Genomic DNA, 25,503 nt, shown 5'->3' on the forward strand with positions numbered 1-25,503 from the left:
CGCGAGAGAGAGGAGAAGAGAAGTCAAATGGCACCACTGGAGCCGAACACACAGAGGGAGCGTGACCGAGAGCCCACATGATAACGGAGCAGTGGCGCACATCTGTGTTCAGTAGTCAATGCAGCCAAAATGAGTTACTTCCACACAAAGACACACATACACACACACACGCGCGCGCACCAACTCTCTCAACGCACAGACACACACATACACACGATCCTCTGGTTAAGGCAGTGGTGGTACGTGAGGCTGGGGCTCGGGAATCAGTGGATCAGGGCTCATGGCAGTGAAAGCTCCCATTACCGAGTCAATCCTCAACTTCCTCCGCATCCTCTTCCCCTCCTCCGTTTTTACCTCATCCCTCTGTCCCGCCGCTCAAGTCATGCTTACACTCTTCGCCCGGGCAATCACTCGAATGACATCAGATTGGCTGGCACCTATTGGAAGATTTATGCTTTGTTTATACTTTATTGTACACTGCTCCCGTTAGGGCATTCACCAAATATTTGAATATTCAAATATCAAAGTCACTATTTGACGTTGTTCACAAAGTCGAATATTCGCTTATTTTTTTTTATTGTTTTCTATAAAATATATAGTTTATAAAGCTTGACTAGATAGGAAGTCATAAGAATGAGTTGTCAATGCTCCTGGTGGAATAATTTGTTAATGCTCTATAACAGGGGTTCTCAAACATTTTTAGGCTGTGACCCCCAAAATAAACATATTTGAACTGGGGACCCCCACCCTGACAAGCACTTGGAATTGTAAGTATTACATTTAATGTGACTCGGTTCCGCAGATAAATATTGTGAAAATAGCCATCTACATGCTCACAATGCCGCGAGCATGTAGATCGGCTATTTTTACAACGTTCGCCTCATGCTTAATATTTGACAGTTTGGCCAGTTCTGTCGAATATTCGACTATTCGAATACTTTGAGGTCGAATAATTCAAATACTAAAAATCACTATTCGTGAATGCCCTAGCTCCCGTGACTGAAAAGGGCAGATAAGATCTAAAAAGCTGACATTAGACATGAGATTCAGGCGTTTGTGTGAATCTATGTGGATTCCAACATACCGGTTGTCTGTTGCTCTGACAGGCTGCGCTCAGATGTTTGAACCAGAGCAGAGCATTCATTCGGTTCCCTGCCTGATACTTGTAGGTGTTACCTGGGAAACGGAGACAAACACAGGGTCAAATACAACATGCGTTTTGTCCCTCTCTCTCTCTCTCCTCCTCCCCCACAGAGTACAGCCTAGTGAGTCTTCAGCAACGCTCAGCCCTACACAAATCAAATCCACTGCACATGTGGAAGTAGTGAAAACTGTAATATACTGTACAAGGACCAATAACCTGTGTGCACATATTGCTGTGTATGAAGGCTACGACCAATATCGCCTGTATGCGGTCCACATGCTGTTAACTGACAGTAACGGGGTTGCTGCTCGGTCAGACAGACAGGATTTCATTTCCCTGGTGTGTCTGAAGGATGTATAAGTAAGTACCTATTCACAGACTAATCTCGACTTACCGAGTTCAGCGATAACATTAACGTGTCTTCAGGGTTACAGTTATTCATTTCCAGACTCTACTTCAATTGATAGTTGGTTGAGATTAAGACTGCAAGAGTGTTTGAGAAGTGAAAAGCCTTGAGTTGAGTGGCATTGTGCGGTGAGATATTGAGTCATAGGTACGATGCAGACACCAGACAGCTGAATGTCATAACATCCCAGAGCCAATATCTTAACCGTTTCATGAATAATATTTCAGACTGGATATAAAAAAGGCAAACTGCAGCTGCCAGCGGCCATTGCCAAGTTAAGGTAGATATAATGTACGTTTGATTATGAAGATTAGGGTTATTGGCACTCATTGCAATGCCTCTCAGACAGTAACGATGCTAGGTTGGAACTAACTGTGTTATGACATATCACTGTTAGTTCTAGATTCTAATGAGTGCTAATCACTCCAAACCCACTTTATTTACCTTGCCTGTTATAGCACCTCGCCTCTCATAAAATTCTCAGTGTCATTTAACGCTTGAGAGTGTACAAATGGGACAAAATGGATCCTTATGGGTCCACGTGGCATGTTCTATCACAGTCTCACCGTGTTCAGAGTCGGTCAAGAGGAAGATGTCAGGATGCTCTGGGTCATCCGCCATCATGGCCATCAGACCCACCACACAAACACACTTGCTGGCTGTCGACTTGAACTGGGCAAGAGAACAGAGAGGAGAAACCAAATTAATTTTGTCTGCTGTTTTAATTCAAGCTAAATTCTAGTTCAGACCAAAGATATACGACAAGACTGACATCGCTAATTGAAGCATTAGAACGCTGCAAAGAAAAAACACAGAAGCTTGAATTACCGTTAAGCCAGAGACAATTATAGTGGGTGGCCTCGAGGTTGGGTGGCACAGGCCACCCTTGGAAGGAGGTGCCCATTGAGGTACCACCAGCCCAAGTACCTCCCCATTACACACCACTGTGCATTCAGAAATATGCCCCGAGAGCGCTTTCTTGGTCGTTTGGAGAGTTCTCGGAGCATCAGCGATTGAAACCGGTATTTTCTAAGTGTCTTATTAACATTAAGTGACAAGACATTACGATGACAGTCGGATGAAGAGTCAATACAAAATGTGACAGTTGGCTTCTTCGCCACACAAAATCATGTTTATAGTTATACACATGGCTTGAACGTTCATATTGCTACTGGTAGGTGTATCATCTTTTAAATTAAACTTTAATATATATTCTATAAACTTTAATATATATTCTGTACCTACATGCTATGCTGTCTTGGAATGATTTGTATGAAAATAAAGCATGGATCTCTAGACAAAAGAAGAAAAAAAAAGATTGTCCCCGTTTCCTGTCTCTCTTCACTGCCCAACAGCCCAGGGGAAATACCAACAAAGACGTTTAGGTGTACGTGGTTCCTGCGTTTTGTAATGAGCGCTCCCACAAGGTTCCCATTACGGTAAGAATGACACCCAGGACTGCAGTGATGTCATGGCTCTCATTATCCAATGAGTGCTACCATCTGTCCGTCCCCTGCTGAGCCAGGCCTACCCTCCCTTACATCACTGTAGGGATGGGACGATAAACGATATTATCGTTTATCGTGATAAAAAACACTCCAAAAAACCTCCAAGATAATCGTATCGTGGAGATTTAATTTATTGTGATATCGTCCTCCGTCATGCACTGGGATAAATTCACCTTTTATTTGCCGAGCTGCATATCCGGTACCACTTAAACCCTCTATAATTGGTAAAAGGTACTTATAATATATGTACTTGATACAGTCTTTTGTATGTCTTGTCTAGCCGATCTACAAGCTCACAACGCGTATTTTTTGGCAAATGTTCCAACCCAGGATAATTTATTTTGTCACAATAATCGTGATATGAAATGTTCATATCGTCCCATCCCTACATCACTGCATCCCGCAGTACTACCCAGTACTACCCAGTACTACCCCTGCCCTGCGCTTATTATCCATTCTGCTTCTCACTCTCCTTTTTCTCCCATTTTATCACACACACGCAGTGCACACACAGAGTAACTGTACACATACACTACTGTGCTGTTTCAAATATATACAGTCTGGACTGGGGTAGACATGGACGATATGGACATTATTAAATATCTTTTCTTTTTTTCTTTTTCTTTTTTTTTTACCAAATATCGATATTGTGATCGATATTGTGATGGTTGGTTGGTCCTCAACATAGCCGTGTAGGAAAAAAATTAATATATAATTGTGAGCTTGCAGATCGGTTATTTTAGCTATTGAACATGAACATTTTAGTACAAAGTACAAAATAAGCCTTGGGTGATTAAAACCAGGAAAAGGCAACACTCATGACATATCGCCACATTAGTATATCCAAAATCAGTCTCATATCACAATATCAATATAATATCGATTGATATATTGTCCAGAAGTGGTCCTCCAATGCTTTCACAATCCTTACCCTCCTCAACCAGGGTCGTTCTCTTGTTATTTAAAGAGATGCTAGGTTTCCTTGTTTAAATGGTATGCTATGCTATGCTTTTCAATATACAGATAATGTTTTTTTATATTATATTGTTTAGAATGATGCTACTGTAGGTTCTTCTTGGTAGAACTGTGATCCTAGTTTTCCTAGTCTCTCTCTGCATTCTATGTATGTATTTACCTTTCTTATTAGTCTGGTTGCCCTATCAGGTCCCACTTTATTTCCGGATAAACGTTATTTTGCCGCGCTACTCCTCCCACAGTTTTGGTGGCACACACTTGGGCGATAGGTCATCAGCTTCATCAGTAATCACTTCCTTGCATTTTTCTAAGAGATACGTTATACTGTATATAGTTTAATGTATTTGTGAATTCATTTTCTCCATTGACTTGAATTGGAAAATGCAAAAATTAAACTTTTCCCAAATATGGAGATGACTGACATCATCGATGTCTGACGTCATATTAGACAACATGCGACTGACACAGTATGTCCATATATGGGCATTCCAAAATATGGGCATAATAATAATGACATCAGGGATCTCCATATGATATATGGGCATAAAAGGGACAAGGAGTTAAGTTATTAGTGAATTAATTTTCCCCATTGACTTGAATGGGGAAAATTCAAATGGTAAGACAGAATTGATTTGCAGCTAATATTGATGACATCACCATGACATCTCCATATATGGGCATAAAAGGGACAAGGACGGAATCCATTTGCGAGTGTGACTCGTGTCACTGCAACCACAATTGCAATTTCCCAGAATTGCATCTTTCTAGTCTTAAGTAGGTCATAAGAGCGTTGGCTAAATGCCTACATTGTAATAAATTGTAATTGAGGAATCGGGATAACGACTATATTGGGAGTAAAGGTGGTAAAATGGGCTAAAACTAAAAGACAAGTGATATACACACACACACAAGGTCTGATGTACTGTGCTGTGTTCTTTCTACAGGCCTGGATTCAATTGCACGAAAACAATGACCAGCGGCTTTACTGGTGTTGAGAACATGTAGGAGCAATTTGAGGTTGGTAAGAGGAGAGGACAGTGACATAACAGTTATGTGTGACTGACGTGTGTGTGTGTGTGTGTGTGTGTGTGTGTGTGTGTGTGTGTGTGTGTGTGTGTGTGTGTGTGTGTGTGTGTGTGTGTGTGTGCGTGCGTGCGTGCGTGCGTGCGTGCGTGTGTGTGTGCACGTTTGACTTACATGCTTTCTCTCTGTGGCCTTTAGGGACTTGGCAGGGTAGTAGTAGAGCTGTGTTCCACACAGAGCGACCCAATACTTGGTCCAGGATGCCACCTGGAGACAAGGGCAACATCCAGTCACAATCGCCCTCAAGCGTACATAGCCTGGGTGGCAGCCTGTGTGCTCCGTTCCGCGATTTGTTTTGTTTGGAAATGATTCAGTTGACTCGGATTTCAGGAAGCAAGTTGTGACGTAGGCGTCGTCGTTGCTGATTGGATGTTGTTCCAACGAATCAGAGTAGGGTTATCGTAGCAACGTCATCATAAACACACTCAGCACACTGGTGTCTTTGACAGACATCACCAAAGACCAATCGGAAGCCACGGATGTGTGACAGCCGCTTCTATGTCCCACCTCCCCTTGGAGATATGAGGCTTTCCAGACTGTGGTGCGTAGAGACAAAACAAATCGCGGAACGGAGCGAACAGGCTGGCACCCAGGCTAAAGCGTACATGTCATGTCATAACTACTGTCTATCTTTGAGGTTTAACCATTGTTATGTATGCTGTGCCTGGAGCTGAAATGTACAGTATAAGGTGGATAAATGTGATGCCTGTATGACAATAAAAATCTAAATGTTAAAACAAGCAAACGTAAAACAAGCCTTTTCTTAACCACGTTCAACCTGGTATCACTGTTTTGGGCATGTCATAATAGGCAACGTTAAAAAAAGAAGAAAAAAAAAAGCTCACAACGCAGTGCATTATGACATGTGAGCTTGTTGATCAGCTATTTTCACTGTGTAACAATCATACTACAACTAAGTATAAAATAGAGCTCGAGTGCTTAAGTGGTTGGTCTTCTAATAGACTTATAAATGGCAGTTTGGAAAGCCCTCCATCAAATCCTTTTATAGTGTAAAATCTGTGGGAAATTGGTTGTGGCTTTATGTCTGGTTCTGCCTTGTTTGACATACTTGGAAAGCCCTCGACTTGGAGTTAAGATAAAGAGAGAAGAGAAGATTACAGAGGCAGAGAGAGAGAAAGGAAATTGAAGGGAATGAGGACCGCATGTCAACTGATGGTTTGGGGAAGAAAAAGAAAAGAAAAAAAAAAAGATTTTTCCAGTTCATGGTTGGAGAATGAGAATGAATGCACTTTTAAAAATTAGCAATAAGTTATACCGAGAGGACAGAAACCCTCAGAGACTCACAAATGGAAAATCATACAGGGGAGGGTGGAAGCAGGGACAGAATGTGAAACTAAACCAAAGAGGGCAGTAAACAGCTAATTCATGCTCGCCACAGCAAAGAGGCATCCCCCCACATTGGTTCTCTGTTACTTCATCATCACCAAAAGCTTGTATATCACCTACACTACAGTATATATATGATCACAGACTCGCTGTCTGTCTTATGAGTTACGGCTGCTCTGTAAAGAGCTCCAGATTTGTTTCCAGGCACAAAGGAGAGCGCGAGAAAGAGATGCTCAGCGTGCACAGACAGAAAATAATATATCGACGTTGTTGGGTGGAAACCTTGTATGTCCAAAACCGTTTGTTTTGTATTTATCATTTTATAAAATGATTTAAACTAGTGAAAACAGCCGATCTACAAGCACACAACGTTGTGTGCTTGCAGATCGGCTGTTTTCACTACTTTTGTGCGATGGGCGATGGCCTTGTGAAAAAAAATCCAAATTTGAAACTTGGAGATACAAGGTTTCTGCCCGACAGTGACGATATGTTTTTTGAAACATGAGGATGACATAAAAGCAGGAGGGAGGGAGGGGGGGAGAGAGAGAGAGAGAGAGAGAGAGAGAGAGAGAGAGAGAGAGAGAGAGGATTGTTCAGTGTGGAAAGAATGAAGGCCCAGGGTAAAGACAAACAGAGAGAGAGAGAGAGAGGAAGGAAGTTATCGGTGATTCTCTGAGGCCCACTCTTGTTCTGGGGATGGTCTTTATAGATGCTGTTCTCTAGACCTCACCATTAACATGCAGCTGCAAGGGCCAGGTGTTTCTGTTTCTGTGTGTGTTTCTGTGCGTGTGCGTGCGTGTATGTATGTGTGTACACATGCTCTTACCGTGGGCTTCTTGCCCTCCTTGAGGACAGTCTTACGCCTGAGGACCCCCTGCACTGTGACCGCTCCAGGATACAGGTGGACCGCCAGCTCCTCAGACTCAGCTGAGCTGCAGCGGAATGGACACAGCATTGATAAACACAAACACTACACGTTTAAATCAATTCAGCACCAAGTTCACACACTTGCACACATGCTCACTCTCTCACACTCTCACACTATCACACTCTCACACTCTCACACTCACTCGCACACACACATACACACACACTCGTGAGAACAAAAAAAAAATGTGCAGTGAATACAGCCGGACACAATATGCAAACTCTCTCCTCTATCAATTAATAAATAAATACAAATAAAACAATGTTTTTTTACGTCATGAATTAATGATGTTTAATGTCACACCCATTTGGTTTGCGTCATATTTGCCAATTTGAATTCCACAGATCTCTCTGCATGGCTTTCTGCAAAGTGGGGAGCAGAGAGAGACGGAGGAGGGCGGTGTGCAGATTGTGTCTGTCTGGAGGATCAGAGCAGGAAAGCCCCAAGTGCAGAAACCCACTGAAGCCCCGTGGACAGAGAGTGAGAGAAAGGGGCGAAAGATAGAGAGGAAAGAGAGAGAAGAGAGAGAGAGAGAGAGAGAAACAGGAGGGAGAGCCCAGCCCTCTTTGTAAGCGACTGTCTTAACCAAATGAACCCTAGCATCTATATTCTGGGCATGGTCACAATGCATGTTTCTGAAACGGACCACGGTTCAGTTAGGTTCTTGTTTTCGGTGGAAATGACAGAGGTGCGCCGTCCCAGGCAACCTTGATCCACGTGACACCGCCGAGCGAAAGCTAGTGAGCGAGTCGCCGTGTCGAGCGTTGCGAAGGTCGCATGAGCCGACTCAGCGCCGTCCGCGTTATGTCACGATAGGGACAGAATAGTAAATCTTCGTCCCCCCCGACTTATTTTTTTCAGAAAACAGTTTTACAGATTTAGAAGACATTTGTAGAATCGGCCTATATGAATTTACCTACATCATCCCACAAGGGAAAATTCAGTTTTCCAGCTTAACCCAGCTGAACCCGGTGCTGCCCACAAGGAGCGCGGGGGAGAGGGGAGCAGTGATAGCTGGAGCGGGGAATCATACCTGCGACCTCTGGGGCCTCCGGAGTCCTAGGTGTGGACACTAACCACTCAGCTATCACTGCTCTAATCTCTGCTCTATATCAGTGGTCAAGGACCCCCAAAATGATATGTATTTGGCCGCGGACCCCCATCTCAAAACATTTTGTTCCAGGGACCCCAGAAGCAAAATATTTGAGACAAATGTTCCCTCTGAATTTGGGTCTTGCCTTATGCTAGATGCAGAATAGATACACAGCTCAGAACCGTTGGCAAACAAAAGGTCGCGGTCACTCTGTGCACAGCAGCCATATTGGAAAGAAATTGGGCCTCTTCCTTACTTCCTTCACAGGTGTTACCAACAATATTAAACGAAGGCTCTGTTCCATTGTGGGCAAACAGAGTCAGGGTGCGGACATTGAGCATATGGGCCCACTGGCAACACTCTGCTACACCAGTGGGTCTCAAACTATGGTCCCTTGAGGGGGTTCCAAATGGACCCTTACGGTTGTGTAACCCTCAGAGCGTGCAAAAGGAACCAAATGGACTTACGGTGGGTCCATTTGTACACTCTCAGAGTCTCATTGAAATTGAGCATAGCGTTAGTTTATGCAGGACACGCGAGTCTGGCCCGCCTCAGGGACAGCGGCTTCTTCAAACGGCCCGGCCCGTCCCGCATCCCCATGGAGGGGGGCCGCGGCCCCTACAAGTGACGCAGGTAAAATGTTAACCTGCCGACGATACGGGGAATATTATTATTCTGGGGGTCGCGGCCTGAAAAGGTTGAGAACCACTGGTCTATGGGAACTGGCTGTGATCACACTTAATCCCCGTCTGTCTGTCTGTCTGTCTGTCTCTCTCTCGCTACCGTAGTTATGAGGATGTGTCTTTCCAGCCACACGTGGAGTTCATTGTGAGTATGGAAACTCACTCTGAGCTCCAAACTCTGGAAATATGTTGGAAAGCAATGAGAATTACTCTAGGTCTACTGAATCTCAACAACGCTGTGTGTGTGTGTGTGTGTGTGTGCGTGCGTGCGTGCGTGCGTGCGTGCGTGCGTGCGTGCGCAGGTGCATGTGTGTGCGTGTTCAAACTGGCAGATTGATGGAGGGCAGTAAAGACCAAAGGCAGAATTATGTCTCTGAGGCAACAAAAGTCTCCTTTACCTTTTTTGCCGAGTAGAAGGGAAAAAAAACACACACACACACACACTCCCAAAACTCCCAAACACGCCATTTCACGCCACACCCCCAGCTCCCAGCTGCGTATCCCACCACCGCACGCAGACCCTCTTTAAGCACCAGCAAACAGTGGCTCCCAGCAGGGGAGGAGGAGAGGAGGAGGAGGAGGAGGGGGGAGGGAGTTTAGTTTAGGTTCGGTAGGTTTCGGGTGGGGTTGTTGTATACCTGCTGGGCCTCAGGACTCCTCTGTAGGGGAGGCGAGTCACACGGGTCACAGGGCCCAGAGAGTGATAGAACCGAGTCCTGTTCAGAATAGGATAGGAATAGGATAGGTGGGATTGGGGGGGGGAACACTGTTAAGGTTGTAGGTGTGTGTGTATGTGTGGGTGTGTGCAGGGGTGTCGCACCAAATTCTGGGCCCTGGGGTACAAGGATTCACTCACATTTTGTGCTTTAAGTATTGAGAAATAGCAGATACTCTATATAAGCTAAGCTCGCAGTGCAGCACCGAGTACAGCGCTGCGAGCTTGTAGATCTGCTATTTTTTTTAAAGATTGTGCAAGTCTTTGAATATTTCAAATTCTTCAGAGTTTTTTTTGAAAAACCCTATGCTTCTATGTCATTGGTGCTCAAACTCTTTCATGTGAAGGACCCCAAAAATGATATGTATTTGGCTACGGACCTCCATCTCAAAATATTTAGTACATGGGACCCCCAGAAGCAAAATTTGAGTTACAAATGTTTGCTTAAAAAATGTATATTCAAAGATTTGCACACATTTTCACAACTTTTCAAAAATAGCAGCACTACAACTTGTATATTTGCTATTTTTCAATAGCTTAAGTATAAAATAATGAAGGCCCCACCACCTTGGGCCCTAGTAACTCAGTCCCACTTTTCCCCCAACTGTGACGCCCCTGTGTGTGTGTGTGTGTGTGTGTGTGTGTGTGTGTGTGTGTGTGTGTGTGTGTGTGTGTGTGTGTGTGTGTGTGTGTGTGTGTGTGTGTTTGTGGTGTGTTTAGTTTCTTCTGTGTGTGTTTCCATGATTTAAAGTTGGGATGGAGGAGGCTGGAGCTGTCATTTGGCACATTATTAAAAAGAGTTATGGATGGATTGGTGGTTGCAGCGTGAAAGGATTTAGAAGATTGGGTGTTTTGGAAAAGAGGGGTTGCGATGCTTTTTCAGGCCTATTGGGTTTCTGGGCCGGGGACAGTGTTTGTCTGAGGCCTATCGGGGTCTTGGCAGCAGACGGTTATTGGCGTGCAGTTATTGAGTGGATTGATACATGCTGGCTAAAGGAGTGACTTTTGCATCTTCACAACAGGGAAGGAGCAGTGGAGCGATGATGGAGGCAGGGTGGTCTCGAGTTGAGGCTGGATCATACAATCGTCGCCGATTCATGTCACCCATCCACGTCGCACGACAAATATTGTTTGCCGTGTGACGCGCTTGTGTGACCAAGCGTTAATTAGCCTTTTAGATGCGAGGCTGCAGACAATGCTGCTCAGGGCGTATCATTGTTGTGCATACACTGTAGCAGCGTTTCAAGGCCAGAGCTTCACACACCATTCAATCACAACAGAGTTCAGGGCGATACATGGCCTTTTTTTTTAGGTTAATGGGTGAAGAAAGCACACGCCATATTGTGTATAATGGACTTACCTCTCAAAAGCTGGCCAGGACATCTCCTCACTGAGCTCAGAGCCCTCGCTGCTCCCTGCGCACACACAGAGACACACACACACAATTAAAAATGTAGTACTCTGGACTAGAGGGTAGCACGGGGCTGCCTGGAACCGATCACCCGGGAGCCGAACCGAGCCGGGGAGTCTCTCCAAAACACAGCGGTGCCGAGCTCTCACACACACACACACACACACACACACACACACACACACACACACACACACACACACACACACACACACACACACACACACACACACACACACACACACACACACACACACACACACACACACACACACACACACACACACACACACACACGTTCATAGACGCAACAGCAAGCCTCCACTGTAGCTGTGGGAGAGGCGGGGAGGTGCGCTCAGCAGCAGCGCTCAAGGAGACGAAAAGACGACCAGCATACATATGGAAGTGTCTCAGGAACAACACACACAGCACATGAGCCACTGAGCAAGCACTGTTTAGGGCTAGTTAGTTACTTAGATTTTTTAACAGATTACATATTAATTATTACCTTCTTTTTGAAGTAATAAATATTGTTACATATTGCTGTCTGAGCAAGCTTCCCGACCCACATGTTAGGAACCATGGGTCCAGAGCAGGGCTCTTCCCCAGGGGGTCCTCAGAGTTACTACAGGGGGGCCGCCAAATCTTTGTGGCATCATGTTTTTTACATTAACCACTTGAACGCTAGCATCCCTATTCTGAGTGGAGCATTAGCCAAAAATAGCAGATCTACAAGCTTACAACGCCTCGCGCTGCAAGGCGTTGTAAGCTTGTAGATCAGCTATTTTTGGCAAAGAGGTTTGTCGAGGGAAAAGAAGAGCAGACAAAAGTAAGTATTTGACAATTCAAGTGGTTAAATGTCTGAAAATACAAATTACTCCACCATGACGACAGGTGTCAAACAAGTCTAAGCTGTATAAGAAATCTATGAACATTTGTAATCTGCAACACAATTTTATACAATATGTAGTGGGGGGTCCCTGCTTCATCTCTCTCTCAGCTAAGGGGTCCTTGGCCTGAAAACGTTAAAGACCCCTGATCTAGAGCAGTGGTCCTCAACCTTTTCAGGCCAAAATAATCATATTTTAACTGGGGACCCCCACCTTGACAAGCACTAAGAGTTGAGGCATTACATTTTGTACAATACGGTTCTATTGTGAAAATAGCAGATCTACATGCTCACAACGCCTTGCGTTGCGAGGCGTTGTGAGCATGTAGATCGGCTATTTTCACAATTTCTACCTCTAATATTTGACAATTTGGCCAATGTTTAATTTGTCATTTTAGTGGTATTAAAAAGTCCTTAAATTGTCACTTTAGAAATGTGCATATACTCTCTATACACTTAAACTTGATGTTGGTTTGTTTACTGTTAAGTGAGAAAACAATGTTGCACATTAAGTTAATCATCTGGAGACCCCTCTAAATAATTTGGAGACCCCTCTGGGGTCAGGCTTCTCTGGTTGTCTTACCCAGTGAGATCCCGCTGGACAGGGTGGAGCTCTCGGCGTGTCCCCTGGTGGGGGTGTTGCTCTCCAGGACGCTGTCGTCCAGCAGGTGGCGAGAGCCAGCGTTGGGGAACGTAGCGCTCTTAAACTCCACCGTGTTCATCTTGTGAATAAAGCTGGAGTGGACCATGAGACAAAAAGAGAACAAAAGATGGAAGGGAGGAGAGAGAGAGAGAGAGAGAGATGGGGGAGATGAATATTGGTACAACATTGGTTTTTATATTTGGTTATTTGTGCTTTTGTGTAGTCTTGTGACTGCCCTTCGGGCTGTCGTGTTGTAAGAACAAAAATCCAATAAAATACTAATCACAAAAATAATATTGGTACAACCGGTTGTATATATATATATATTTTTTTTTCAATCCTAGTATTGTACACATGCATCATCTTCCATATACAAAGGACAATGCACACACAGATACCAAACTCTTATGAAAATAAATAATACGTACATTAAAAAGTAATGAGGCACTATTTCTTGAGCTGTGAACATTATTTATTTATATTGTATGGTAAAATGTCAATCCTAGTCACGATGGAAACTCTGTTTTATGCCTCTTAACTTGTGATGCAAAAATAAGTTCAAGAGGTCAGTGCTGCAATCTACTGGTTGAAATTGTCAACCTTGCTGCGCCATCTTGCCTTGCCTAAAATATGTCAGGCCGTACTTTGGGAGACTTTGACTTTTAACCCAAGACTCTAATAGCTAGACACACGGGAAGGCTATTTATCTCTGTCAAAATCATAACTCTTCACTCTTTTTATTGCCAGGTATGTTTGCATACATGAGGAATGTGTCTCGTGTGGTTGTTTAACTTCAGTGCATAACAACACTACTGACAACTGTAAGCTCTCAAAAGAAGATAAGGATAAAGAAAGTACAGTATGCAACAATGTGCAAGACCAGGGCTTAACATTTGAATTTAATTTTGATCAGTGTGTTCCTAACAAACAGTACACATTAAGAAGAGACACAATGGAGCTGTGAGAACAGCGCGCTGTGGTGGAGGTCTCTCAATTTCCTTGTCATCGCTGCCGCGTTGGGTGCCTTGATAGACAGTTTTTGCCATTTTGGCTTGATGTTCTGTCATCCGAAGTAATCGGTATATCTGGGATCGAGAAATAACTGCTAACAAGGCAAAAAGAGACGTGATGTAGACCGATCTAAAGACATTTGGGAGTTTAGACAGAAATACTATTTCTTGTGAAGTTGTTTTGCATTGCCATGCTTTATAGTCAGTCACAAAGAGCAACAAAGAACCTCAGGTCAGATTTGAACCTGGGCCGGCTGTGCAAAGACTGAGCCTTAATGGCACAGCCTGGAATCAGACCAATACGTTTTTTTTAAAACCACCCCATGGAAAAGATCCTTCCATATAGAAGTACCAGACTCATATCCACACAGGGATATATAGTCTGGCGACGCAAGGCTATTAATGGCATGCACTCTACCAGGCCAGCCACCCAAAAACCTGACACATTTAAAACAAAAAAATTATAATAACGGGGCATCAACCGGTAATAGAGATTAATGTTCATGTTTGCCTGTTGGGCAGATCTTTATGCCCTTATATGGTGTTCCTTGTTGGAGTGCCCGTTGGGCAGATCTTTATGCCCATACATGGTGTTCCGTGTCCAGGCCAGTCTGTGATGTCAGTACTATGACATCAGAGTATGGCGTCAGAGTACTGCTGACAGACGGTTAACATGGCGGCGAAACTGTGTAGTATCAGTGATGTCAGCATGCAGATGGTCAGACGGATGGACGGTCAGACGGATGGACGGACAGACAGACAATTGCTAAATTAATAGTTAGATTATTATTATTAATTATTTCAGTAGCATATAGATTCCACTTGTATGAATAAACATTAATTATTGCAGAAGCGTATAAATTACATTCCTCATCAAACTATAGTAATAATCATGTACACAGGAGGTCGTGGTGGCGACCCTGGAAAGGTGGGGCCAGACGATCGCCCCAGTCCACTTTGATTGATGGTGTGCAGTACGGCGGGAGACTGGCTGAAAGTTAGTTTCATTACTGTTTAGTGTGTGGCTCTGCTCTGTGTCCTACTGAGGGTGTGACTTTGACTGACTTGTAGCCCAGACTGTGGCACTTCCTGTGCCCATGGGGCAGGAGGTTCCTGGGGGAGGGGGGCGTGGCCGGGATGATCATGGTTGCGTCTGCCACTCCCGACCCTTTACGGCAGCAGAGGGGGGATGCCGACGCCTCCTGGCCTGGAAGCAGGGGAGACAGAAAAGTTGACACATAAAACCAGGGGTCTTCAACAGGGGGTCCGGGGACCACTAGGGGGTCCTCAAGAGTTACTACATGGGGGTCCTCCAAATCTTTGTGTGATAGAAACATTTTTTTATATGAACTACTTGAACCCTAGCTTCCATATTCAGAGAACTTTAGCCAAAAATAGCAGATCTCGCACGTTGTGAGCTTGTAGATATTTTCGGCAAAAAGCTTTGGTGTAGAGGGTGAAAGAGCAGACTAAGTACAGAGTGAAAGGTATTGACGGTTCAAGTGGTTAAATAAACACAAATTGTAATGAATCCAAAATACACTGATGATTGTTGATTGTTGATGAAACTATATGGAATCTATGAAAATGTTGTGGGGGTCCCTGCTTCATTTCTCTCTCAACTAAGGGGTCCTTGGCCTGAAAACATTGAAGACCCCTGCATAAAACATTTAATTTAATGTCATTCTGTTTAGAGTGGTGCTAACCACTCCTACATCTGGCTTTTGGTCAATTGGTTATGTTTTCTACGTATGGCCAGGGTCACATTGTCCAAGCTTCACAGGACGTTTTCCCTAGAGTCCCTATTCGGGGCATCTCATCACAAGCAAATGTTCTCAGATAATCTGCAAATATAGCAAATCTACATCAATCGTGAATTTCTGAAAAGATTTGGTATAGAGGGAACCAATGAGAGGGCTGGATTTAGATCCCTGGGGGAATCCAGTCGAAAAAGGTATACAAGATTTAAGCAGTTAAGGATTAATGGGTGTCGCCTTGTGTTGTTAACAGCACTTCTGCATCTTTTTCGCAAATGAAAGAAAGTAGGAACACCAAGAGAGACAGTATGATAGACAGCATAGAGAAGATAGACAACATAAGAAAGATAGACCGTAACACCAAAGCCACACCGGTTCTAGTGGTGTGCAACTCAACTACCGTACTACCACCAATTTAATGTAATTTTATACCACAAACCAAGTGAAGACCTATAAACATGTTTACGAGTTCCATCAATGACTCACCAACAAGGTCTTCTTTGGAGACATTAGCTCGTGGTGTGCTGGTGGCTGGCTCAATCTTCAAGGATAACCTGAACACGTATGAATCATCAGTTAGTTATTTAGCAGAGAAATAGTAGTAGGCATTGTGCTGGTCCCAGCATCAGAATCAGGTTCAAAATCGATTGCTAATTTAACACATGGGATGTCTAAGACGTCCACAGGCGTCTGAACCTCCATCTCGGAGTGCCGCGGCCCCGTTAAGACGTCCCTGCACGTCTTAGCTGGTTACCATGGTAACCAATAGCTCCCGTGGCCGCGAGTGAAGGAAAGACTTTCCCATGATGCCTCGTTAAAGCCACTTCCAGCGACTTGCGTTCGGCCATTGAAATGTGTTCATCCTGGCTGCAGAAATCCCATATCCCATATCCCATATCGCACGTTTGGTCAAAACGGCCTGTTTTCTATGGACCATAACTTACACACGGATCATCGCGGTTGTATTTTTCTTCCTCGTGTGAAAGAAAAGACTTTCAGTGGCCGAGAACGGGAGCACCCACGGCGCACAATGGGCACAGAGCCGCCGAAAATCAGGTAAATACAATAGGAAAAAGCCTTGGCAGTAATCGACATTAGTTAACAAAACTATGGCACTCAAAGTGCTAAGAATCAAATATTTCAAGTTCTTAGGTGACTACGGCCACAATGCTGCGGTAACTTTCCTTCTTTTCCATCAAGCAAGAACATTTTAGGGGCATTTTTAAGCCTTTATTTGATAGCGACAGTAGAGAGAGAGACATACAGGAGTAGGGCTGGGGCGGTATGGACATTTTGTTACCGCGATTACCGTCTTCCCATTTACCGCCGGTACTGCGGTAATTACCGCACCCCCGTATCTATTAATTAAGGTTCGGCGATAAGCCAAAATATTGCAATCATCTTCCCAAAAGTCGCCTCTCCACAGTGGAGAGGCGACACAGCCTGACTGCCCGAGTTATACTTCTCCGTACAGCACAGCGGGTCTGGCTTTCAAAGGAGCAGATCTACAAGCTCACAACACATCGCATCCGCGACGCGTTCTGAGCTTTTAGATCTGCACTGTCGGGTTACCATAGTAACGTAGGCTAGCTACTTGGGCTTTTCAGACACAAACAGCTGTGTGAACAAACCAGAAGAGGAAGGGTAGTCAGATCGTGTACAGTGATTCTGTAAACTCACGTCACGTCTCAACTCTCAAATCGCAGTGATTGAGTGCTGCTATATACAGGTTTTAGTTACAAGACTTGACAGAAAAGGTTATAAAATCGCCGACGCGCCGCTGGACGGGGCACAACGTGCGACGCGGTGGAAAAAGTAAAATAGTTTCATTTTCGGTTTTAGTCCACGCGGCCCGCGCTCCGCCAGTAATCCGTATGAATAAAAAAAGATATGCCACAACACAAGGTATGTATTAACATCCTTGTGTCGAGTGGATTACAGAGAAAGTTTATGCTGCTCCGTCAGAGTTGTGCTCCGTACTCTACTGTCCTGCACTGTGTGCAGGTCTGTGTCTGAGTGACGTATGTGGCTTCCAACGTGTGGTACATGGCCCAGAGCAGAGCGGCATGGAACGCATGCGGTCCTCGCTTCTCCCCCGTTTTAAAACTCGCTTGTTTTCCAATAAAAAATAGACCTTTTTTTAGTCTTTTTACCGCGGTAAGCACAATGACACCGCGGTAGACCTCGGTATACCGCGGTACGGCGGTACGGCGGTTACCACCTCCAACCCTATACAGGAGAAGGGGAGAAAGAGCAGAGGGGTGACATGCAGCAAATCAGTCAGGAATCGAACCGGGGACTCGATGATCAGGATGTGACTTACTTGTAGTTGTCATCCTCCACAAACTTCTGCAGCTCCTCGATATACCGGACTGAGTTGAGATACTTTTGGACATGAGGCAATACTAGTATGTCTGAGGGAAGACAGAGAGAGAAAACGTGTATTAATTAAAGTTTGGGATTGAGTGTGTGTGTGTGTGTGTGTGTGTGTGTGTGTGTGTGTGTGTGTGTGTGTGTGTGTGTGTGTGTGTGTGTGTGTGTGTGTGTGTGTACAGAACATGTGTGCATCTCATGTAGATGTTAAGACATGATCCAGCCAATAAAACTGTGACAGTACATTCTGTGTCCAGACATGGTCTGTGTTAAGTCCTTCCGCCATACACAGACATGTGCGGGGGGACATCTGTGGAGCAAAACAAATAAACGCTCCCACACTGAGGGCTCCAATGCGACAGATGCTCTGAAAAAAAAGCTGTGGCGCTTCGATCACAACGCTCTTCCTCAGGCTCAGGAAACGTCACGCGTTGAGCTCAAAGCGCCACAGCTTTTTTCTGTGGCGCAATAAAGCATCTGTCGCATCGGAGCCCTCAGTGTTAAGAGCGTTTATTTGTTTTCTCTGTGTACCGTTCATCGCTTAGCAGCACCGGCTCAAGTTCAGGTTGGGGATGTGCACGTCGATTTCCTTTTTTCATGGGGGTGACTTATGACACATGTGACTTACCGTAGTTACAGGATCTCTGCAGGTCTGATATAATCCTGAGGATGTTATTCATCAGGTTGGACCTCTGTTCGTTCTCCAGTATGCTGCCGGTGGAGGGATAGGCGGAGTCTATATACGTCAGGTCTGACAGGTACATACCTGCAAATTACAGAAGAACAACAAAAACACAACATTGTTTAGAAAGATATCATCCAAAGGGGCGGGTGCCTGGTGGTACAACCACGTGCTCCTTGTGGGTCGCGAGGACACACAAGGACTCCAGACCACTGTCATGTCTCCTCTCAGTTTCCTTCTAAAGAATATTTGATGAAAAGCTATATTTCATGTGTACAAGTAGGTAGGGACTCGAGTCGCAACCCTAGCATCCATCAATACATTCACAAAACCATGTGTTAAGGTTAAAACATTCTGGTATGATCTCTGTGACTGTGATACACTGGCTAAAATTATAGATGCCCCCTTCCCATTAGACCCTGAACTTTGCCTATTGGGCAATTTCACCACCATCAGTGCAAATATAAGAAAACACAAAATAAAGTTTATAGAGGTGGCACTTGGAGTTGCTAGGAAATGTATTTCAATAACTTGGAAGTCTGACTCCCCCGTCCCCATTGCAAAATGGTTCGCAGAAATGAACAGCTGTGTTCTGCTAGAAAAAATTACTATTCTGAGAAGTCAAACAGGATTTGAGACTTTCTTGAAAATCTGGCAACTCTATTTGAATCATATGGAAACGTTGTCATTACCTGTGTCAGAGATGTAAGATATTTATTGCTGACTCGGTCTGGGTCAGTTGTCTCCTGAAGCTATTTAATGTTTATACAGTATATTTGTCTCTTCTTGTTTCTTTTATTTTCCATTATTGTTTTTATGTACTATTATTTGTATGATGTTTTGTTTGTATGTGGGTTTGTATGTGGGGTGGGGGGAGGGGGATTGGGAGAATTGTATGTGTGTTGTTTGCGCATTGTATACTTTTGAGAAAATTGAAAAAAAAAAAAATATATAAAAAAAAAAAATACATTCACAAAACCTGCGTGCGTGCGTGTCTGGTGACTGTCCCCGGCATGGGGACTGCCCATAAGTCAGAAATCTCATTAGTCCTACATCTCATTAGTCCGAATTTAGTTAGAGATAGGATTTAGGGTTAGGTTTAGGCATAGTTTTACTGGGGTTAGGGTTTGGGTCAGGTTTAGGCATAGTTTTACTGAGGTTAGTTAGTTTAGGTTTAGGTTTAGGCATAGTATTCTTCACCAGGTTAACATCACCAGGTTCTGACTAATGGGATGTAGGAACAATGAGATTTCGGACCAATGCCATGTCACCCCGGGCATAATTTGAGGACTGTCCGACCGCTGGACTTCAAACTTGGCAGAGGGCCAAGGTCCCATGTGTAGACCAAATGAGGACAGAGCCCATGTGTCTGTTGGGTGTTATTCTAATCCCTGCAAGGATTACAAGGCCATTCCACACAACACGGAGTGGAGCCGGGCTCAATTGTAAACAAACACTTAAAACACAAAACAAGGCCGGACCGTCATGTGGTATCACTCCGTATTGTTTGGAATGCACGATGGTGTGCGCGAGCCATGCAGCTGCGCTTCCCCTGGTGTGAGGAACCATAGGTAATTGCAGCAGGGCCGCTCGTCCGATGACATCACTTTGGCCAGAGACGACGAGAAAGAAAACCCCCCCCCCCCACATCCGCCCCACAGTTCATTTTGATTTCATGCAGGATTAATTTGCCTTGAACCCTCGACACGGCTCCAAATTAATGCTGAGTTACGGTGCTGACAGGACCTTCTGCTGGTGACACATCATCTCCTCTTCAGCCTTGCCAAACTCAAAGCGCATTTGTTTCTTTCTGTAGTTTTCATTCGTCATCACCCTCTCCTCTGTCCTACTTTAACTCTCCCCACCTCACCTCTCTCTCTCTCTCTCTCTCTCTCTGGCAAACTCGGAGCACAGCTCAAATCTTTAGTTTCTTCTTATACAAATATTAACATTAGCAGACTAAGCCCGGGAGCCACTTCCCACCATTCTGTAAAGTGAGATTAACAACGATCTGAACGGACTGCGCACTGTGCACGGTGCACCTTCCCTTCGCCTCCAGTCCATTCCTCTTCCCTCTCATGCTTAATGCGACGCTGCACAATGCCAGTGACGAGAGTGAGAGCAGATGTGATGCGAGAGAAAGTTATCACACACAATGCAAAGATCACACACGCCTTCTTCTGGAAGTTGGAACCTCATTGTACAGACAACCAAAAGCATATGCATATACGCGCACACAGACATATTTACAAGAGGGAAGCAGCCAAACGGTTATGAAATACACATGCAAAAATAATAAGCGCTGTGACGACAAAACCTCCAGGACCGAGGCCCGGCAGATAAAGGCCAAAACCTCCTTGTCAGGGTTCCACAGAGACTACATCATCTGATTGGAACCAGAGAGAACGACACATGGACACAGAGAGAGAGGGGGCAAAAGGAACGGGCTGTGAGATTTTGCAGACACAGATGTTAAGAAGACTTCAATTATACTTCATTGCGCAGCAATGTCGCATGCTGAAAACGGCGGGTCTAAAAGTCTCAAAGTGCATCGCAAAGCGACTTTGCAGACACAGCTGTGAGGCTTGGATTATACTTCATTGCACGCAAGTGTCGCTCACCAAAAATAGCAGATCTACAGTAAACACAACTTGTAGATAGAGTATAGATAAGGCAACTGTTCAAACTGCAGCTCTCGGAGCATGTCATCAGATAATGGTGGCTTGTCATGCAACACTGCATTCTGCCCGGAAGAGAGACAGACACACACACACACACACACACACACACACACACACACACACACACACACACACACACACACACACACACACACACACACACACACACACACACACACACACACACACACACACACACACACACACACACACACACACACACACACACACACACACACACACACACACACACACACACACACACACACACACACACACACAGATGTGCATGTTTGTTTATAAAGAACAGTAGTTTAGGCACAAATAAGAGTTTGCGCGTGTGTCCTGCACATGCCCCACACTACAGTTTATAAAGACTGCAAAGACCAGCTGTGCAACTAAAAGGAGGGAAGAGCAGGTCGTGTGGTTCCTAAGTACTGGGTATTGTTCTTGGATAACCAGTCAGCTACCCTGCAGGGAACAGACACCATTGGTATTTCAGAAAAGAAAAAAAACAAAACACATTGTGTGCAGGTCCAGAATCGGTTGCTGCAGGTGAGGACCTTATTATCCGTGTTTCACACGCCCACACACATTAAACTGAACGACGGGGCGATAGCAGGGGGGGGCGAGCGGGGCTGGGAAATAAGGGCCGGGCAAGCGCCCAACTACACCTGGAGAGACTGATGTTTCTACAACGACACTACAAATCACTTTTACAGTATATAATATGCTTCGTCCATCTTTCCTGCCCTCGCGTAGCCAGCTCAGCATCTGCTAGGAAGTTGTTCTGAATAAACTTGCCTTGATAACTTGGCTTTGAAGCTACGCAATGCAGCATTACAATCACGGCTTCCAATTATAGCCGGAGTGAAAGAGTGGGGATATAGGGGGTTGTTAGAGGGCCCTTGATCAAAGGTGGGGTGGGGGTTATGGAGTATGGGTGGAGAGGTCAAAAGGGCCTTGTTCCCCGGCGCAGTCCTGAAATCAAACAGGTCTTGTTTCCCCTCACTCATTGCCCTTCCTACTTTATTAAAACTGCAGCGATCCATTCTGGAGGATGGGAAAGTGGAGGAGGAGGTTCTGTTATTCTCTCTCAGACCTTTTTTTTTTTCCTCCTTCATCAGAGTGACATCAGAGGTGGGCTGGGCCGCCACGAAAAAAAAAAAAGGAGAAAAGAAAAGAACAGCAGTCTCCAACCCCTACACCCCCACCCCCACCCCCACCCCCACTCCTCCCTTCTCCTCCCCTCTCTTCCTCCTTCCCTCCCTCCATAACCTCGTCTCCCTCATCCTTTGTGAGAAAAACTCCAAGGCATCAGTCGTCAGAGCTCAGTTGGTTAACGGCGGTCGTTTTTGAGTCATGCCCTTGTCTCAGTCTCAGCCCAGCTGAGCGCCACAGGGTAGGAAAGCAGGAGAAGGAGTCTGAGGACGCTACAGGCCTCAAACCGAAAGGCCTTCCTTATACTGTGGAACGCCAGGAGCAGCCTGTTGATCTTCAGCTCCCCGGAACGAGGGGGAGTCCGTGGGACAGCGTGTCCCGGAGAGGAGGCAGCAGGACTTGGGACACAACAGATAAGAGATGAGTCCCGGGAACAGCCGGGGGATCGCTGCAGCTCAGTGAAGTTAAGAGAATATACATAAACTACAGGAGACGCGCGCACACAAATCACCGCTAACAACAAAAAGGTAAGCAGCTGCCTGGCTGACAAGTTTGTTCGCTTGTCCAAGTACAGTACATTCTCAGTGTGTGTGAGTGTGTGTGTGCGTGTATGCGCGTGTGTGTGTATGTGTGTGCGTGCGCGTGTGTGTGTGCTCCAGCAGCTGTAAGAGCTCTCCGGCTTAGAGGTTGAAGAGGTTAGAACGTTCCGTGAGACCGGGTTCTCCGGCTGCAGACAGAAACATTTAGCAACGCTTCTTTGCTCTCTGGAGGAAGAGGATACACTGTAGTGTATACAGCACACTGTGTGATCCGTGTACTGTGCAGGACGAATGCATCGTGCAGAGGACGCATTAAAACGCCAGATGTGTACCGTCACGTGAGTGGTGTGTGTGTATATATAGGATGACGTCTGAATGTGTACAGTACGCCGACACATGGGCGTGAGCGGGCAGGGTGCCGTGCACCTCACTTCATCACGCCACAGGTGACGAGGGCCAAATGTACTTAACATTGGAAAGAATCTACGGGAAATTATTATTATGTTTTACTTCAAATGTATAAGAACACGTCAGTCATGCTCAGAAGTAATGTTTCTCCTACATTCTGGGAAAGGGAGAAATGTTTAACTTTTGCTTTTCCAACTTCCACCAGGGATACTAACGCAGCATAATGAGTTTTCTTTTCCCTCAGACGAACCGATGAAGACAGTATTATCTTTTTTCCAAAATCTAGTGTATCTTTACTGGAGAGAGTAGAAAGAGAGAGAGAGAGAGAGAGAGAGAGAGAGAGCACACGAGAGAAATGAAAGGAGAGAGAGGAAAGGGGTATTAAGAATGAAATAAATTAAAATAGACATAACTATGAGGACACAGAAACTGAAAAAAGGAAGAAAGGAAGGAGAAAGGGAAAAGTAGGGCAACATCAGAGTTGCGGCATTCCAGTCAAACACTTGAGGGGAGAGCGATCAGATCAGATGAGGAGATTTGGAGCGTGGAGCCAGCCTTGTTTATTTCTCTTAGGTTTGGGTTTCCTAATTCAGCCTCCTGAAGTCTGGCCGCTAAACGGGGATGACGAACGGGGACGAATTAACCTGCTGGAGGGAGGGTTAAATCAATAATATCCAACATAATGAGGTGGTGACATGTCTCGCAGCAACGGCGCTCAGTCTTACACATACAGAGCACCAGCTCTCTCTCTCTCTCTCACACGCACGCGCGCGCGCGCACGCACGCGCACGCACACACACACACACACTTAATGTTTCAATTGGTTACGTCATAGGTGCTGGATCGGGGCATTCAATTAAGCGCGCAAGTACTAAATCCCTATTCTAGTCAATGCTTCTTATTTTTTTGCCTCTGCACCTTAAAAAAGGTTTTTGGCGCGCACATTTTTTGGGACACTGACAGAATAGAAGTCCCATTCATGCAGTCCTCTTTTCTTTTTTTCTTTTTTTAAAGGAAACGAACCTGATGACGCACTGTAATTTCTCTCTAACCACATCCTCCTGTAGTGAACGCACCCCTGCAGACATCAGAAAACTCAGCCGCTCGCTGCTGCCTCGGCCTCACCGTGATAGCAGAGTGCTTTGAACGCTAATAATATCGGCCCTGCAGGGCCTTCCTATCACCATTCACAATTATGTTGGACTGTTTCCACTTAGGCTGCTCGGATGTCCTTCGCTCGCTGCGGAACCACATCTGTGAGTGTGTTGTTAAGCCAGTGATTCTCGGCCCCTTTTAATTTCAAGCCAAGGACCCCCAGTTTCATTCGCATCGGGGCCACAGACGCCCAATTTGATACGATCTTCATCTCTGGGAACTCAATCGACGCGGTAATATCCCCAGTGTACAAACGGATCCATTCATTTCATACCCTCTCTGAGTTACAAGCCCTTTTAGTCCGTTTGTATCCAATAACTATTACTCATTTAGCTGGGGACCCCCTGGAACCCCCCGCTCAAGGACCCCTGGGAGTCCCCAGAGGCCACACTGGGAACCAGTTCTGTAAGGCTACAGTTAGGGCTGTCACAATTATTACATAATCGTCTAATCGCAATTATCTGACATAATCGCGATTATTTTTCATAATCGTCATAAATCGTTTCCATGTTGAAAAATGTTTTCAAAAGTTTTTAAAAGTTTTTTAAAGTAAAAAAAATAGTGGAAATAGCAGATCTACAAGCTCACAACGCGTCGCATAGCGACACGTTGTGACTTGTGAGCTTGTAGATCGTCTATTTCCACTATCAATGTTCTTTTTTAAGTGTAAAGTTGTCAAATATGTCAGTAATTTCTTTGTATATTTAGGTTATGTGTCAAATCTGCCATGTGCAACTTCAAAGTCAAAAACACAATTAAATCGTTAATCGCCAATTATTTGAATGACAATTAATCGTCATGTAAAATGTCATATCGTGACAGCCCTAGCAACAGTATGTTCAGATTGGCAGACCAAATCAGATTTTTGGCCTATCCAGAAATAAAAACACAACACAAAAACAGATCAGATAA

The 25,503-nt window shown here is 44.9% G+C and overlaps 2 protein-coding genes across 2 annotated transcripts in view; both read right to left on the bottom strand.

Annotated features, from left to right (window-relative positions):
• Positions 1–25,503, bottom strand: part of LOC308292628 (E3 ubiquitin-protein ligase RNF170) — a 484,996-nt gene that overhangs the window by 30,995 nt on the left and 428,498 nt on the right. The window lies entirely within an intron of this gene.
• Positions 408–25,503, bottom strand: part of ralgps2 (Ral GEF with PH domain and SH3 binding motif 2) — a gene marked incomplete at both ends in the record, with an annotated part of 92,085 nt that continues 66,989 nt past the window's right edge. The window contains 12 exon segments of the mRNA XM_080722712.1: positions 408–437; positions 1,085–1,176; positions 2,117–2,222; positions 5,231–5,323; positions 7,290–7,395; positions 9,806–9,883; positions 11,243–11,297; positions 12,766–12,917; positions 14,901–15,042; positions 16,079–16,146; positions 17,916–18,006; positions 18,594–18,731. Of these exon segments, the coding sequence (XP_080578838.1) occupies positions 408–437; positions 1,085–1,176; positions 2,117–2,222; positions 5,231–5,323; positions 7,290–7,395; positions 9,806–9,883; positions 11,243–11,297; positions 12,766–12,917; positions 14,901–15,042; positions 16,079–16,146; positions 17,916–18,006; positions 18,594–18,731 (1,151 nt within the window).

This window comes from Nannobrachium achirus (assembly GCF_963921795.1).
Source record: "Nannobrachium achirus genome assembly, chromosome: 1".
NCBI lineage: Eukaryota > Metazoa > Chordata > Actinopteri > Myctophiformes > Myctophidae > Nannobrachium > Nannobrachium achirus.